The 19034-nt window shown below is 35.3% G+C and overlaps 1 protein-coding gene across 2 annotated transcripts in view; it reads right to left on the bottom strand.

Annotated features, from left to right (window-relative positions):
- CDC42BPA (CDC42 binding protein kinase alpha) overlaps positions 1–19034 on the bottom strand; it is a 156783-nt gene continuing 137749 nt past the window's right edge. For both annotated transcript variants that reach the window (XM_032215166.1, XM_032215167.1), the window contains 11 exons: positions 18455–18536; positions 17354–17570; positions 15261–15323; positions 13228–13821; positions 12043–12140; positions 11358–11442; positions 9202–9325; positions 7840–7957; positions 7051–7168; positions 5528–5685; positions 1–4200 (listed from right to left, as the gene is read on the bottom strand). In XM_032215166.1, the coding sequence (XP_032071057.1) occupies positions 4069–4200; positions 5528–5685; positions 7051–7168; positions 7840–7957; positions 9202–9325; positions 11358–11442; positions 12043–12140; positions 13228–13821; positions 15261–15323; positions 17354–17570; positions 18455–18536 (1789 nt within the window). In that variant the 3' untranslated portion in view covers positions 1–4068. The remainder of the gene's footprint in view (positions 4201–5527; positions 5686–7050; positions 7169–7839; positions 7958–9201; positions 9326–11357; positions 11443–12042; positions 12141–13227; positions 13822–15260; positions 15324–17353; positions 17571–18454; positions 18537–19034) is intronic.

The following is a 19034-nucleotide window of genomic DNA, read 5'->3' as shown; positions in this document are numbered from 1 at the left end:
TTTCTAGTATTTCCCTGTTTTATTGCAATACATCAAAGTAGATTAATATTAAGTGTTACCAATGTAAAATATTGGTGGTCTGCCACTTATTACACCTTTGACTGATCCACCTTAAATATTTCTGTGCAATAGAATCTACATCATTGTTCTGGAGCAGAGAATCTCTTACAATGTCCTCTACAACACTGAGGACATGAATCAAAAAGACGAGTGAGAAGAGCCAAAGCAGAAACTTCCCCCTCCCACGCACACACTTGTCAGCTTTTATACTCTAAACCAAAACAAAAAAACTGATTACATCTAGGCCATGCAAAACTGTACAACAATATTACAATGAAAAAAAAACCCTAAAAATATCTTTTTAAAAAAAATAAATGATATGAAATCGTACATAAAAAGGCAGGTATAATTCTGTTAACTACCATTTTTTGGTTGTGAATTGCTTCCTCATCAGTGTGACTATGTTTTTTATGCAGAATGAAAAAGGAAAACAATGATTTTTTTGTGTGTGTGTGGAATTGCTTTAACATGCAATGTGGTCTCCCAAAATGTAAAATCTCCAGCTTCACTGATTCCTGAAGGCCCCTATAGATGAACAATTGCAAACCTAGTTTCCAGGAAAATCCACATCCACTTTGAAAGTGACAGGATAGTGCCTTGATTAGTCCTGTTGTTCTGGGCTAAATTTTGCCAGGAGCCTTTCAGTAACCTTCCACTGAAGGCACATGCATTTCCTGGGATCTCCAAACTGCACCTAGAAAAGGACCCTAGTTATAAAGAGGTAACTCTGTGGTAGAATCCTAACAAGCCAATTTCTTTTTGTTAAACAGACAAGGAAAGAAAGAGAAATAATCTCTGCTGCTGATGCTGCTGTTACACATGTCTTTGTTATCCCTAAAATCCGGTAGCTGAAAAATGACGAGTATTTTTAACATTCACCATCCTCAACTCAATTTATCTCCCAAGTTTTTTACTTTGGAACAAAAGCTTTGTTTGCAACTTAAGATGTATCTCTGGTGAATCACATACCCAGAAGGACATTATTGCATTAATATGTGTCATATTAAAACATTAGTCTGTTTCCAATTACCTGAGTTTAACATAAATGTTATAGTGAATTCCCCCCCAACCCTGCTGTTCTAAGAAAAGAAAAGAAAAAATATATAAATAGGAATACAAAATAACGTGTCAGTCAAATTTTAGACAAAGTCATTAATGAAAGACTGATTCAGAAGAATAAAATTATACAATAGAACTATATTCTGAAAAGAAACATGAATGTTATGTATAGATTGTTCCTATTTTAAATACAAGGTCTCAAGAGGTGAACCATCTAAGGTTCAGTTATAATTACAATCTGATTTATTGAACCTCTTAAATATAACAGGGCACTGAATGAAGTGCCTGAATCAATTCAAAGCAAGCTTCTCATTTAAGGGCCAGCATAGCTTCAAGCTGCATACAAAAGAGATCCTAATCAAATTAGTCAGGATTCAATTGGAGCACATGAAACAGAATCATGTAGGAATGAAAACAGAAATGCACTGCTGGAAACCTCAACTTTACTAGCTAACTCTTAAAGAGATTTAAGAGTGTTTGTACAGTCGGAAAAAAGTACCCAATAATTTATCAATACTGGCATTGTAAGTTCACAAATCCTAATGATGAGTAGTGTTTACATTTATTAAATAGTTTGATGTTATGTAAAACTAATTCTAATCTGCAATTCCTTGCCCATAGCTCTTGTTTGCATGTGTGACAACTATGTCTTCAAGTGAAACAGCTTGATTGCCATAGGACTTGTTGAGGGCTTCCAAGGTCATTTCTGAAGTAAATAATTCTGCAAGCCAGGTGCAGTTTAAAGCTAGAACCAGAAGCCTTTACAAAAACACCAGCCAATAGGAGGGGGAGGGAATGCTAACCTTTTTGCCATGGTATGGAGCAATGACAATGACATGAGCACCACTGTAGGAAAAACTGAAGGGGTTGAAACAGGATCTTGGAATAGTGACTGTCAAAGGAGATGAGAGCTAATAAATTTGATGTGCTGTTGTTGTTGCTGTGACTCAATTCCTCGGAAAAGACTTGCAGGAAATTCCTTTAGTATATGTTTAAGTGGTAGCTCTGAAATTAAAATCTTTTGTTTCTTACTTATGACAAAACACACAATTCTGATATTCTTAATAAAGTCAATTCAACAGACAGGTTTAAGATACCACGCTTAAGAGCAAAGTTTTAAGTTTGCTTCCTACTCCCAATTATTCCCCAACATAAGAGAGCTAAATGCAAACAAAGACACAGAAATAACAGACTGAATACACCTAGATGATTAGAGACAATGATCTCTATCTTCCAGTACTTAATCAGAATTTGTTGTGATTGTAGCTGATGATTTTTCAGGTGACCTAGGAAACTGTTACAGATTAGTTGTTTTTCCACTGATGTTAACTGTAATTGTTTGACAATACCCATGATATATTACAAAACTTGTAGAAACTATTATCTTTGTAAAAAAACACCACCTGAATACTTTATCCACGTCTAGCCTAAAGAAGCAATGATTCTAAGAAGAAAAATCACATTCATCTATTGTGAAAATGCAAACTGTACTCATTTTATTCAATAACAGGAAGAAAAAAGGGGTTGCCTTTCCCCTCCATCTGCATGTTGTTTTTGCCCCTGCTTTTCTAGGCGACGATGGATCTCGACTATTCAGACAGAAATGCTGTGCACTGATTAAGCTTTCTCTATTAGGTTCAACCACCAGAATTCTACATCAAAGACAATGGGCATTCTGGACCAGAATGGGTGAACAGATGACAGCAATGAAAATCTTCAGACGTCTTGAATAATTTAGCAAAGTACAACTCTACAAGCGGCATGTTAACTTTCAGTGATCAAGAACAAACTACAAACTTCTATTTTGGACTGAATGATCCTCGTATCCAGTGAATGTAGTTAGTTAACTAAGAAAGTTACTTAAGAGCTTGTTGTGATTAAAAGGCAAAATGTGTTTGAAAGCCTAGCCCTAATCTTCCAAAAGCTCATTCATTTCTATTTGCATTTACTTCAGCTGAGGAGATTCTATAATTGTTTGGACACCCTTCAGTTTACTTTCATCCGTGTACTAGTAAACAATAGGCTTTGCTTGTAAAATAAAGAACAGGTGGAAAACAGGAAGAGATAATTTAAAATGGTGCTTATGGCTTTCGTTTTTCTATTGATAAGGAGGAAATGTCACAGGCCAAAAATTGTGAGGATGGAGTCTTCATCTAGGCTGTATGATTTTTATCCAGTGCCATGTTCTAAATTCAGATCACACCCTCAATCCATAGTTTATTTAGTATGAAAAAAGGAACACCACAAATTTTAAATTAAAGGATCTCTTAAATAGGAATCCATCTTCTGCTGCATTACAATGCTGCTTCTTCTTTAATTATATACATATGTACTAACTCTTAATTTTGTGTATTTACTTAAACTCTATTATAGTAAAATATGCATCATTTCCCCCCCAAAATCAATAAGATTTACTGGTAGCAATCAGACTGACATTCAGAGTGTCTGAAAGCATGTGTATCTTCCTTAGCAGGGCAAATTTCACCCTATCGAACATGGAGGATGTTGCTGTATTTATTCCTGAAAAAATATAATATGGGTCTACTTGTACCAAAGCAAATCTATCTGGTTTCCTGTTACATATTGTGTATATCAGCCTACACTACCATGTTTTGTTTGGAGTGTGGTGTATTGCATAATATGCCATACAATGGAATTTCATAATCCTATGAAATAAAATTGATAATAATAGAAATATACCAATATTTCTCATATAACAATAACTCCGTGCTGCCCTCCACCAAGGTTTTCTTTTGTTTGCTGGCTACTATTAGGAGGGGAAGAGAATTGCGCTACTGGTGCCAATTATGGCACATACATTCTCTTCCTCCCCCTCCCACCCACAGTTTGATTCTTGTAGGGAAGCTGAGAGGAGATGAGAATGAGAGCAAATGGAGAATCATGGGGACCAAAAGCTGCTGAGATGTCATATTTGAGTGCCGAAGCAGTTCATGAGTCCCAACTCACGTGGTCCGAGCTCTCCAGGGAGAGGCTCTTGGTCTTGTGAGGAGAAATGGGACTGGGAGGGCTGCTCAGGTTGGAACTGTTGGAAGCTGTAGAATGCCTTGGAGAGTCAGAGTCCTGTAGCCCAAAACACGTGAAGAGAACATATTAGTGAAGAATAGTAAAGCAACAAATGGAAACAGGGAGGCTTGGAAACCTATAGAAGCAAGGGACAAGGAAGGAACGAAATGTATCTCTCCTTTCTCTGCTTGGCTAGCAATCTTATCAAAAATAGGCAGTGAAGAATACCCATTCTTCCTTATCAAGAGAATGCTCCTAATTTTGTTGCCCAAGTCTGAACTTTTGGAGGGATGAAAACGAACAGCAATTATACATTTCTAAAAGCAACTTTCTAGAAGGTCTTTTTGGGGCTCTTGACATTTGAGTCCACGCAATGCAGTAGAACGTATGTTTATATTTACAATCTGCCAAATATAAAAGCGCACATATTTTTCTAGAGTTGTTATAAACTTCAATGGCAAATAATACATTTATAGACCTTAGTTGATCTAATTTTTATTTTCCTGTATCTGCATCTATGCCTATAAATGCTATAATCACATTTACATAAATGTTTATTGGCATAATTTCCTGAAGAGGCTTTGTTTGTGCTGTGCTGTGTTACATAAGGAAAAAGTTTCCCTCACTCATATGTGCTAGTCGTCCTGACTCTAGGGGGCAATGCTCATCTCCGTTTCAAAGCCGAAGACATCTCCAGGATCATGTGGCCGGCATGACTAAATGCCGAAGGCGCATGGAATGCTGTTACCTTCCCACCAAACTGGTCCCTATTTTTCTACTTGCATTTTTACATCCTTTCAAACTGCTAGGTTGGCAGAAGCTGGGACAAGTAACAGGAGCTCACTTATTTATGCGGCGCTATGGATTCGAACCGCCGACCTTTCTGATTGACAAGCTCAGCATTCCTAAACTGTGTTACATACTTCTAAGCAATTGCTTAACAATAACCAAATAAATAAATAAATAAAATTGGATGAACAAGAATCTCCCCAAATTGTTTCTTGGAATATTTTTTGCTTGTTCAACAAATATTTTTTAGCTGGTGATTGTTTCCGCAGGGAATTCAGCCCATTTGACAAATTTACAATTTGGATTGATCCCCGGACCAAACAATTCAAAGATGTAAGGCTTGCCTTCTGTGATCAGATGACTTACAGATATGCTGTGTGTAATTTTCATAAATTAGGCTTGATACAATGGTGCTGTGATTTAAAACATATGGAAGCTATTTAGCTATTGGTAACAAAATTATCAATGTAATTCATGCTATGGAATTTTGTCATATTTTACAGAATACTACTTTCCTTTTCAATTATTAATCAGTGCAGTAGTTATGTGTCTCTATTACTGATTACTTTAAGCATAAAGTGGAGCTTATACCCACCTCTCTCTCGTATTCCCTCACTGGTGCATCACTGCCTTGGTCCAAGCCGCCAGAAGACAAAGAGCCATCTGAAGGGGATGCCATTGGCTGACGCTTTGCTCCGTAGCTACCTCCTGAGAATTCTCTCCGCAAAGCACTACCATTTTGTGCAGATGTTCCTAGAAATGCACCCAGGAATTTTAAGTACATACCATGTAAAAGCATTAGAACTACACCCCTAGTATTCATTCTCTTTACTATTATTTGGTCTATTGATGGTTGCCAGTTTGTTTTTCCCTCATCATACCTCAAGGTATGATGCATCATCAAGGCTCCTCTCCCTCTTCCATCCCAGCCTCCATTTCATCAAGAATAAAAACAACTTTATTTGCATTGTTGAATTAACACCTCTGTGTTGGTTAAGGAGAAAGTGAGGTAAAGTATAGGAAGGGAGGTTTAACATCTTCCACTTGCATTGAATCTCAAATACTTTGCTAACATTTCTGGAAATGTTGCTCCTATAGCAGTTCATTGCAGATGAACAGACACTGAAATATATCTGAAAGTATTGTACAAATGCCCCATTTCCTAGTGCCAATCCTGATTAAACTTCCATCAGTACCATGATTGCTGTATACCAATAATGAAAACATTGAAATATATTTGTTTTCATAAGTTATAACCATACTTCCAGTATTATTTATATTTTTGCAATTTAATCCCTGCATATAACATTAAAATAATAGGAGTTTTATTATTTTAACTTTCCTCATACTTCTCTATAGCAATATGCAATGAGTAATAAGTGGTTTAACAGCTAACACTTCTTTACTGTTGCCAAGCAAAGTCCATGAGCACTTCCATCTAATTATCAGGACTTGGGCTCAATTCATTTCTTTAAAAAGATTACATTTGATTAATACTCAGTTCTGCAGCTCTTTTTCATATTCAGGTGAAATAAAAATATGATCTATATGATTGCAAGGCTTTATTCTAGATACTCTATTGATATATTTCATAGTGGTGAAATATGACAAATAGGCAAAAACAAATATATTTCCCCTTTTTTAAAATATGGAAGATGTGCCTGATCTCAGTTCATAAGCAATTAAGAAACGAGCGAAAATACACTGCTTGTAAACAGCTGAACATATAGCAATAGCACTTAAGATGTATATATTGCTTCACAGTGCTTTTTACAGCACTAAGCGGTTTACAGAATCAGCATCTTGCCCACAACCATCGGGGTCCTCATTTTACTGACCTCGGGAGGATAGAAGGCTGAGTCAACCTTGAGCCTGATGAGATTCGAACTGCCAAATTGAGGTCAGTCGGCAGTCAGCAGAAGAAAGTCTAATCCTTTCTCCATGAATTCTTGACTAATTTCCCTTTACTCTTAAGGTTGTATATATCCTTGACCACCAAAATGTGTGACCCTTTCATAAAACATTCTTCAGGAAGCAGACAAATGCAGAGGTAATAGTGCACCCTTCTCAAGGAAAATAGAGAAAGAGGCTGAACCAAGTGATGGCTCATAAACTTACTTGCTGCCAAACCACTACTAGCACTCATGGAGCGTCCAGGCTCGGGCCGGGTTTTTGTGATTGAAGGGATGCTGACTGAACCACTAAACATTGCCCGACTTTCTTGAGGCCGAAGGTTCTGCAACACAAAGACAGACAGGTGAGAAACAGCTACGAGGTAAAGTTATACAAAACAGAAACAGCAAGTTGACCAGGTTCGAATTTAAAGAAGACCTTGACTGACTCGCTCACTAATGAATAAGCAGAGGGGTAGAATGGCGTATGAAATGCCAGCGTTATCCATCCCATTGATTTGGATGTGCTGAATTACAAGCTTCCTCAGCCAGGCTACCGAGGAGGAATGATGGGAAATTGGGGGAAACACAATGGCAGGAGAAAGCTGTGTTAAGCAAATGGTCATCAGTGACAGCAGTGATTGCAAAGAAGTAACTGAAAAAAAGAGATAAGAGGCTGGAGATTTTTGACCTGAGGGTCAAGGGATCACGCAAAATGGCATTTTCTTCAAATATGAAAGGAAGAACATATACCAACAATGCTTCCCTTTTGTGCCATCTTTTATTTTTAATTTTTTCTACTTTTGTTATTTTATTGCTATGTTGATCATTAATGTTAAGATTTTGTTTATTTGTGTTGTTTTACTCATACTATGGATGTTTTAAAGTTTGCATGTATGTAAATTGCTGAGAGTTGTGAGATTGTAATAGGACGGAAAATTAATACATTTTATTTTGATTGTATTTCAGACAAATTCATTTTGCTTTTGTTATACAGTACATCAGGCTTACTTACCATGGGCAAGTCTTTGAGGATCTGTATACCATCTCCTGGGCCCATGTGTGCTATATGGTTAAAGTTAGTTGGGTGAGAAATTAATTTATTTCTCATTTCTGGATCTCGCAGCATCTCTCTGCAAAATAAAACATTCAGATATTGTATATTGAAGTGGCTATTTGTAAACACAAAGAGTAAATATATACTAGTCATATAAATTATTCCACAACAGAAATAAAATAGCCAAATATTGGCTAAATTTTAAAAGAAAAGTACTTTAAATTCTGATACTGATTCTATCTCAGCTGTTAGCTTGATGGAAGGGAAAAGGTCAGGAAGAACAGAGGTTTGGCTTAAAAGCTTAACAGCCCATGTTCATAAAAAGTCCAAAGGGTTACTGGGTCTCAGAGTGCACTACGAGAGGGAGTTGAGACAACATTCAAGAAAAGGTGTAGAAGTGGGCTCAGTGATGATCGGATGCTGCAAAGATGGAGGCAGAGATGAAGGATAGAAGAAAAGAGAAGGATTAGAAGAATATAGCACTACTCTTCGCATTTTACTCTTACAATAATTTAAAGAGCTTTAGACAAATTTGCCAACATGTTGTAGAATACAAAGGAAATTTTTTGAGTTTCCAGCATTTTAGAATACCTGACAGCATAAAATTGGTCCTAATCATAAATAGGTCGAAAAAGCCTCAACAGTAGTAAAAAAAAGTCTGACTTGAGAACAAGCAAGTTCAATTATTTCCCTGTTTTCCCATAATTATGTACAAACTTTTATCAGCACAACCTATACATGAGAAATGCTGAAACATTAACTCCATATTTCTTGAAAATATTTTCTTAAAAATCAAAATCCTTTCTGAATATTTACATATAGTCTGAATGCTATCTTGCAATGTGACCCTTTTGCTGCCTGAAAACTACACAAAATTTGAAAAATAATTGTTATGATCAGAGCACTGGGAAATATCACAGAGAATCAGATGGGAATTGTGTAAAAAATAGAATATCAAAACTGGACAATATATGCATAATTAGAAATATAAATTTCTTTTGTAAAACTTTATTATCAGTCATATATACAGTATATACACACATGCACACACAAATGTACTTATGTACAGTAGTTGGAGACATGCATTCCAATTTACAATAGTTCTTTTGCATTGATATTTAAATTAAAATAAATTTAAGTATTGGGTTACACATAATATAAATAAAACATACTATATAACAGAAAAGACACATGTTTGAACGCATTGACTAGAAATCCATTTTTTTCTAACAATCAAAGAAAAAAAATACAATGACGGGACACAACAGTCTTCACGGTCTACAAGCATGGACAGAAGACAAGTACAGGTTGAATACCGACCTTCTCTGCTGCATTCTCTCTTCCTCAGGCACTCGGAATGAGTAGCGCCGTTTATTATTAATATTTCGGACCATTTGCTTTCGACTGTTATCTGATGTTTCAGGAACCACCAGCTCATCACCCTCTAAGAGAAACATAAAAATCCAAGCAGGATCACTTTTTTTTCTCCACTGCAGAGAGTTAGCTATAGAAAACTTTTCTAAATTAGGTACAACTGCTAATGCTAAAATAATGGAAAAAATAGAAATACCTAGTATAATGTTATGGCTCTAAGCTTATACTAATTATATGTTAGCTGCAAACATTCATTTAGAGGCCTGAATTTTTTTTTAAAAAAACAGAATCCTGACTGAAAGAAATGACTTTTTCCTCAACTGACCATTTTTGCACCCCAAATAATTACTACGTAACTTGTACATCTGTAAGTTCAGTTACAGTTATCTTGTTCTGAGCCAAAGACCGGCTGATGGTAGTGATGAGAATTATCATTGAAACAATATGTAAGGCTAAGGGAAAACTTCCCACTTCTGTGCTTAGTTCTACTTCTTGTGCAGTTAATCTTGCATTCAGAATTTCTTCTAAGGAAAACTTTATAGCAATAGCAATAGCAGTAGACTTATATACCGCTTCATAGGGCTTTCAGCCCTCTCTAAGCGGTTTACAGAGAGTCAGCATATTGCCCCCAACAATCTGGGTCCTCATTTTACCCACCTCGGAAGGATGGAAGGCTGAGTCAACCCTGAGCCGGTGAGATTTGAACCGCTGAACTGCTGATCTAGCAGTAGCCTGCAGTGCTGCATTTAACCACTGCGCCACCTTGGCTCTTATACACATCTACTTATACTTAAAGTAGATGTGATATACGAAAAAAAAATGCATGTTATATAGAATAAATGGGTAATTTAAAAAGGTTTATTTTTAAAAAATATAAAATAAAACAAATAGGAAGGTTTTTCTAGGAGACTGAGACAGAAATGTTTACTCAAGCAATATTTCTTGCATAGCCTTTAACTACCAGATGTGCCTGCTGAAACTTCTGTGGTGCTAACTGAAACATTGCCTATCGTTCACTTCCTGGGAAGTGGCAAGAAAAAACAAGAATGAATTCACAATGCTGATTCAATGATTTAATTCTCTATCTGTAGTTAATTTTTAATCTGAAAGTACTTTACAGATAATACTACTATAAGGAAGAATTTGAAATAATTGTCGCCTTCTATCAATGGAAGCATTCTGAGTGGAATTCTAGAATACTAAAAACTTCCAAACCACTGCATTTATAAAAGTTTTATTTATTTCAAAGATCCGGATCTATAATTTTAGGAAGTATTAATGTATCTTACATTTGAAGATGTGGAAGTAATCTTTTTTTAAAAAACTCAAGGGTAACAAAATCAGTACAAAATATACTGATAGTCCTTGACATGACTTATGACCAGTTGCTCATGACCATTATGATAGACTTGCCAAAGCTACCGGTACTTATTATTACCTTGTTCCAGAGTTCAGACAGGTGCACAAACCCCTGCAGTCACATTATTGGATTTTGGGCTCTTGGCAAGTGGCTCACCTATATGGCCAACTGCAGTGTTCCAAGGTCATGTGACAACAATTTGTTTTGGCCAGTTTCTGGCAAAACACTGATAGGAATACATTGATTTGTTTAACAATAGTGGTGCTTGCTTGACAAAATAAAATAAAATCATGTTCGGTCACTTGAGTGCCTCGATTTATGACCATCATGATTTATGATGGAAAGTCCAGATTCCATTACAGTCATAAATCAAGGACTCCTTATAATAGACTTAAAATTCAATTATACTGGAATGCTAGAAATACGAGACATCTAAATGGAGTAACTGGTTCCTACTTCAAATAAACTAAAATAGTCTATTTGAAAATATAGAAATATTTTGAAAATATTTTTATTCTATTTTTTATTGAAAAATTGAAATATTTTAAGCCTATCATGATTAGATAGCACAACTGTTTCTCCTCAATTATATTTAAAACCTTGGTAATTGCAGCATTTATAAATTTAATGTTGAAATGCTTCTGAGGAAAAGCTTCTTGGATTGCATTCAATGCATCAGCATTCTATTAGCGTTTCAAATGAACAGTAATAAATATAGATAGCAGTCAGTTTTTTTACTTACCTGCCATCTTATTTTTGAAATAGATTAATCTAACAGTTTCTAGTCCTAGGACATTTAGCGACCCTTCTGTGTTCAAAGGACGTACCTAAAAAATATAAAATGTAAAAAAAAAAGTAAAAAGATATGAAGAAAATGTGAAATAGTATAAATTTGTATGCACCATACACGAATAACAAGGAGGCAAAAATTCAGGAGGACTCTGGTAGGTGGGTTTAAAAACACTGGAGTTTTAAGCATCATAATTGTTAACTGATAAAATAGTTGTTATCTGTCTCTAACTTGCATCTACACAACCAACTTGTTTTCTCTTCTTTTTCTCACCTCCTCCTTTCTCCAACTGCAGCTCACAAAAATATTCTTTTAATAAAAAAATATTAGGCAAAAAATGTACCAAACTCCTTCTGATGAAAGGCTAAACACGTTTAATAGGAATGTATGTATTTTATTATTTAAAGTATCTTTTCTCTAAAAATTCAAAGTGCTTGAAAGATCTCCCTTCTTTTTATTGCAACCAAAACAGGAGCTTCAGTGAGTAGTTGCTTCATACCTAATTAGTGGGTGGATGTCCTCCTTCCTAGTTTATCAGAATAATATTTTAATCCAGATGGAAATCAATATGTATTTTAATTTATATTATGAACAACCTATCCAAACTGTTCAATTTACTGTGTAATTCATTAGTTACCTTCTTGAGGGGGATGGTCTGAATCCACTCCATTGAGTTCACATCAAATATATCAACTGCATTTTCACTATAAACTGAGAGGTATGGTGCATTGTAACCTAGAAAGAAACACAGATATATGTTTGGATAATGCCTTATGGACATACGTTGGATTGGGTTGAAAATTGGAAGGTAAGGAAGTCACTTTTCAGCATATATTTTTTTGTAGTTAATTTAGAAGTACATTTTCTACAGTTGAAAACAAGTCTAGTTTTTTATTGATGTTTACTTATCTGTTTAATATTTATTGAAAATAAGCTGTAAGTCAATGAGAATCCTACCGCCACTCACTATGTTTACATTATATGAATAGCTATATTAAAAGGTTAAAATGAAGCTTTTGGAAAAAAAGAATAAACCATTAGCTAGCTGAGTAACAAAACAGTTTTAAAAACTAATCATATACTAATATTATTAGTAATAGTACTAATTATTAATTACTACTATTATTAACAAAATAAATCAAATTCTTCTGATATAGATTGACATAATAGTAATAGTGTTTGTATGTGCATTTGTAACACACACACACACACAGACAGACACACCACACAAGGGAGTGTTTTTCTGAGGTTATGAATATTTTTTGAAGAATTGAGGAAATGCAGTATTACTTAATACCGCAACTTCTAGCATCTTCCTATTAGCAGAATACCCCTATCACCAGTGGCTATTTATTAAATATGCTCTTTTATCACTAATCTTACTGACAACTTCAACTGTAGTAACTATAGTTAGTTATATCAATAGGACTTTCCTTGCATTAAGTCTAGAAACAATATATAATGGTTCCCATGATGCATGGAATGGTGCCTCCAAAGCAGAGACTTATTTCAAAATCTATGATTCTTCTTTAGAAGGAAAGTCATCATGGTTTGCCAAATAATATTAGTGCTAAAAAATAAATGAAGAGGAAATAGATGGGTAAGAAGGAAAGAAGGGATAGAACTGTAATATTACAATATTATACCAAATGGATTATTATCATAGCACATAGTTTAAAAGTTATTTATGTTTCAGTATCACATCTCCTACAACTGGTTATCAACTGAATAATTATACAGTGTTATTCAAATTCTGTGGATATCCATAAAGCCACGAGGAAAAACAATCCTTTACTTAATTAACGTAATGGCAGAAACTTACAGGAAGAAGAAGGAGTTGCAGGCCACATTAGTTCTTGTTGTCTAGATCTTCGACCCTGACAGTCCACATAAATCCCTACACTGCTAAAACACAGCAGGTATTCTTTATTTGAGATTTCAACAGCACAGATGGCATCAGTTGGCTGCTGTGTAATGAACGACAGTGTGTGGTCATCTGGATGAAGCAAACTATGTGGATTTCCTTCTCCATACAAAGAGTACTTTAAGTATCCTGACTGGTAGCCAACACAAAGCCGTTCACTAAAGATAGCCATCCACTGGACATTCCCAGCCACTTGGATTTCTTTTATTTTTTTATGGCGTGTTTTGCTATGATTTAACTCGTAACACAGGACCTGTCTTTTCATTGCTACACACAGGCAAGTAAGGGCTCCATGGCGCACTTGTCCAGAAACGATGGTCTGGCAACCTTTAGTTTCTGCCAGTTTATAAAAATCAATTTCTCGACCATCCAGAGCTGTCATAGGAAATAGTCGTACATGACGGTTTCGTCCCGAAATCACTGCAATAAGTTGTTCATTTGGGATGAGCTCAATCTGATGAACTTTCTTATTGTCACCAACACGAATTATCTCTGCAAAATATAAAAGGTTGCAAGAAATGGTCTTGAAATATAAAGAGTGGGCTCAAAGCTATAGAATCCATCTTGCTTATTAAATCTCTTTGGTTTTTCTGGAATAAAAAGTATAAACTTACTTTTCTAAAATGCTTTTTTCCCACCAATAATTTTTTTAAAGAATCAATGTATTTTGCATTTTTAAAAGTTTGTTTGCCCTTTTTTCTATCAGGGTAATTAACTTTGAATAGGAGTCTATTCAAGTGTCCTCAAACAGGAATTTTGTACCTTCTTTTCCCAAAGTCAGTTCTACATTCTTTACACTGCCTCCCTTGCCTTCCTTGTGGATCCTTTGTTTCTATGTTCTATATCAGGGGTGTCAAACTCAAAGCTCCAGGCCAGATCCGGCCCATGAGGCGGTCCTGGAAAGAGCAAAGGACTGACCCTCAGTGCCTCTGCCAGTGAAAACGGGCCCCCAATCTCAGTTTTTGACTGGACGGCCTCCTGCAACTTTGTGCCAGCAAAAATGGAACTCGGGAGGGCCTGAGCTCCGTTTTCCCTGGCAGAGCACGCGGGCCACCTCAACGACACAAGTGATGTTGAGTTGGCCATTCCTCCACCATCCACCGGGTCAAACACAATCCTGAAGTAGCCCTCAATGAAATTGAGTTTGACACTCCTGTTCTGTATAGTACCTATTAATATTATGTCATTTATCCACTGTCAGACAAAATCATATTATATTTAGAGAGTTTGTGCCTGGTGTTGCAGAATTGCATAAGTTACACTTAGTTTTATCTATGTGTTTTAAATATTTCATTTCTAATTGTGTTTAATGATTTTAGATGAAAGATTAAACACAATTAGAAATGAAATATTCATATTAAGCACCATTCCATTCCTCATAAAAAAACCAGCAATAATATTTGTCAGCTGCCCATATGCTTGAAATGGGTATCCATATATACGGAATAAATAAACAAATAAAGGCAAAACTAGAGTTCCAATCTTCTGACATACCACAGACTGAAGAGTTTTTAAGTACAGGTAGCCCTCAACTTATGACCATTTCCTTAATGACCGCTGGAAGTTATGACAGGTATCTTCAGAGCTATTTATGACTTGTTGAAGTTACGATGGAATTACATTTGGAATGACTGACAACTGGCTCATCTTTATGGCCATTTGTAGCATCCTCTGGTCACCTGACTGCAATTTGCAATTTTTTTTTTGTCAATTTCTGCAAAAATGCTTACTGGGGAAAAGATTTGCTGAATGCCCACCACAAAAATATCAGTAATGAGTACTTTCTCAAAGTCACTGAGTAGGTTTCCTTTGCCGACAGTGGATTTGAATCTGAGCCTCCCTAATAGCCTAACTATTAGGCTACACTAAATGAAATAAAAATATATCTTATTTGAATTTTCACTTTTCCAATATAAATCTAATATTCTTACCATCCTTTGTAACATGAACAACGAATAACCCTTCTTCATTGCCCAAAGCTATTCGTTCATGATCTGAAAAAGACAAAAAGTGAAATACACATTGTGTCAGGAAAAGCAAGTATCAGATGCCAGGATAGTTGAAGCCAATTTAATATTAAGTGTAATGATACCATTATTGTTTCTTTTTGCCTTTAAATGAAAATGGGAAAAAATCTCTTGGGATTTCTGTAATAACTAAACAACATAAATATTCAAAATTCAAAGTAAAAAGGTAAAGGTAAAAATGAACTCATAGAAAATTAATGTACAATTTTGATAGTGTACACATTTATAGATCAAAGAAAAATACAATTTCCAAACATTTTAGAATTCATTTGACTCATAAATTATTTTCCATTTTGTTTTCCATTTTTTATCACATTGAACAGTTTTGTAATTCACAATACCTCTCATTATCTTTATTTTTATTCCCCTCCATAAATTACCAGTTTTCCATTAGATCATATGTTATCTTGGCCATTTAGTCTATATGGACTGGTAATCAGATACCTCCCAATATTTTAAGTTCCAATGCTTGTTTATTATTGGACACTTTGCTTAGAATCGACAGGAATTGAAATCTAATACATCAAGTTGCCCATTTAATTAGAAGCAAGCCTAATTTAATTTTAAGAGATAAGCATAGATTTGCTGTTTTGTTAGTTTTATACAGATAGTCCTCGACTTACGACCACAATTGAGCCCAAAATTTATGTTATTGAGACATTTGTTAAGTGAATTTTGTCCCATTTCACGACTTTTCTTGCCACAGTTATTAGTGAATCATTGCAGTTGTTATGTTAATAACCTGATTGTTAAGTGAATCTGGCTTCCTCTTTAACTCTGCTTATCAGAAGGTTGCAAAGATTGTTTACATGATCCAGGGACACTGCAACTGCCAGAAATAATGACCAGTTGCTAACCATCCAAACTTTGGTCACATGACCATGAGGATGCTGCAATGGTCATATGTGGGAAAAATGGTCATAAGTCACTTTTTTCAGTGATGTTCTCACTCTAAGTCGAGGACTCTCTCTATTTTATTTCCTTTTTATAAAATATTTAATACAGAGGCTTGTGAGGTTATATTATCATACCTGTCTGACAAAACACAAGATTTTTTTCTCCAAATATTTGTAAATTTGTGGAGAATAATTTTACATTTGCTGAGCAAAAAGGCTGTTTTTGGAATGGGATGCTGCTTGGTGAATTTAACTATTTTTTAAAGTCCTAGAAATAGCTTCTCTTTTTTTCTTTCAACACTAGTCAAATACTTCTTCCATGTTTTACTTATCCATATAGTTATATTTTCCCTTCTGCTTCCCTTCCTAATACTGTATATTTTCCTCAGTGCATCCCGTTCTTTTTTCCTCCAGTACCTGTTGGAAGAAGGGAAGGCTATGCGTGTGAATGTACAGAATGGTTTATATACATAGATGGGAAAATCATGTTTTAAAATGGGATATTATATTTTCCAGGCCATACATTTTAATACAGTAGTACCTGGTACTCAACTGCTTTGAAACTCATCAAATTTGATACTCAGCTCATTTTCACGTGAAAATTTTGTCCCAGGACTCATTGTTTGTTTGGTACTCAATGCACAAACTAGAACTTGTCGGCTGCCTTGTGACTGACTATATTATACCATACAGGACAAATCTGTTTGGTACTCATTGTTTTTGGTGGTAATCACGCCTTCCGTAACCAATTAAGGATGAGTACCAAGGTACCATTGTATTCGTTAGTCATTCAATTAATATGTATTTACTTTTTTGTCCTTGGCCTATTCTTTTTTAGAACAAGACTTGTGGAAGATCTACATGTCTGTGTGAGAAAGTGCATATTGAATATGTATCACACACTTGTTAGGGGGACGGGCAGATTTCACTGGATTTAGTGCTTCTAGATTAACTTTATTTTTGTGTTTATAATTTTGTCCTATCTTTTCTTAAATTCAGAGCCAAATCCCTTCCATGCAAATGGGGGTACTTCAAAATCCAAGTACGTATTAAAACTTCATTAAAACAAGAAATCTGTAAAATGTTTTTAAAAATACATACCTATAATTGCTGCTGCTTGGCTAGTTTTAATAAGGGGTAAGGTACTATCATATGCTTCTTTGGGAGCGTAGACTGAGCGATCTTTGAGCTTGTTCTTCTTTAAGATCCTATGTAATTCATTTAAGACTCCTACCCATTTACTCTTTTCATTTTCACTGTCAGCTAGGATCAGGACTGAACATTTATTACTTGATGCTAATAGCTGAGAAGCTGAAACCTGGAAATGTTACAGATATGTGTAAATAAAAATGAGATTCTTTCATAAATAACATATATTTATTGAATAAATACATTTATTCAACATATTCAAAAGATTTCCCCAATGTAACTATTTACAGTATGTAGTAAATAAATGAAGAAGTCAACATCGAATATAAATTATAAAAGCCCAATGAAAGCTAGTGAGGCATTTAAAAAATGCATAGTAAATGACCCTAATTCAAATCACTGTTTACTCAATGATGAAACAATGAGCATCAGCCTCTGTAAAAGAATCGTAATGAAGGCAAAATGGACAGGATAAAACTATGAATAAAATCTGATTTAAAAATATGTATTAATTTGTATAGAGTTAGTCTTAAAGATATGACCATAATGAAGCCTACCCTTTACAGTTGCATGTCCCAACAGTAGTTAGGTTAGGGGTCTGCAACCTTAAACACTCAAAGAGCCATTTGGACCCATTTCCCACAGAAAAGAAAACATTGGGAGCCACAAAATTGGACTCAACATCACTCACACCCCCAGCCACACTTACCCAGATTTTGTGGCTCCCAATGTTTTCTGTGGGAAACGGGTATCTTTTTCTCTGTTTCTCTTTCTTGCTCTCTCTGTCTCTGTCTTTAATTCATTCTCTCTGCCTCTCTCTCTCTCTCTTCTTTCTATCTCCCTCCCCCCTTCTCTCTCCATCCATCCATCCGTCCGTCCGTCCGTGCCCTCCTGCCCAGCTTCATGTGTTGTGTTAATCCAACCACTTGGGCTGTGGAGGGGGAGTGGAGTCTGGCAGGCAAAGCCAAATATTGGAGATCCACGCAAAATAAGGCAACTCCAACCCAGACAACCGCGCCCCTTCCCTTGCAACTGTAATAGGGTATTACTTACCCTAAAAATACAGGGAATATCTTTTCGGCTTGCATGAATGACATCAGAAGCCAGAACAGAACACACCGAGAATTCTTCATCCCTTTTATAAAGACATTAGTGAGAGATTATTACATTTGAACAGTAACTATTCACATTCTAGAGCAGAGTTTCTTAATCCCTCTCTAATGGACATCTTTGAGAGTCGGGCTATGGACTTCTCAGAAAAATGTATCTAAATTATAAAATAAAAAACATGATACAAATTGTTTTACAAAAGAAATTGATTATGCTCAAATACAGTTATCAAAATATTCAAAATGATAAATACGTAACATAGAAACGTAAATTAGAAATTACTGAAAATAAAATTGTATTTTTTTTTCTGATTCAAAACCATAGACTCCCTGAAATCAACCCAGACCCCCAAGCAACCCATGACCTCAATTAAGGACCTCTATTCTGGAAGAAAATCATATTAGCACAACATAGAGTTGTAATGATGTTTTATATTTAGCTCACCATAAAAATAAATACATTCACTCAATATCTGTACCAAATAATTTCTTCATATAAATGTTTGCTATTCATTTGTAAAATT

The sequence above is a fragment of the Thamnophis elegans genome, chromosome 4 (assembly GCF_009769535.1).
Source record: "Thamnophis elegans isolate rThaEle1 chromosome 4, rThaEle1.pri, whole genome shotgun sequence".
NCBI lineage: Eukaryota > Metazoa > Chordata > Lepidosauria > Squamata > Colubridae > Thamnophis > Thamnophis elegans.
This window is presented reverse-complemented; position numbering and strand designations above follow the sequence as displayed.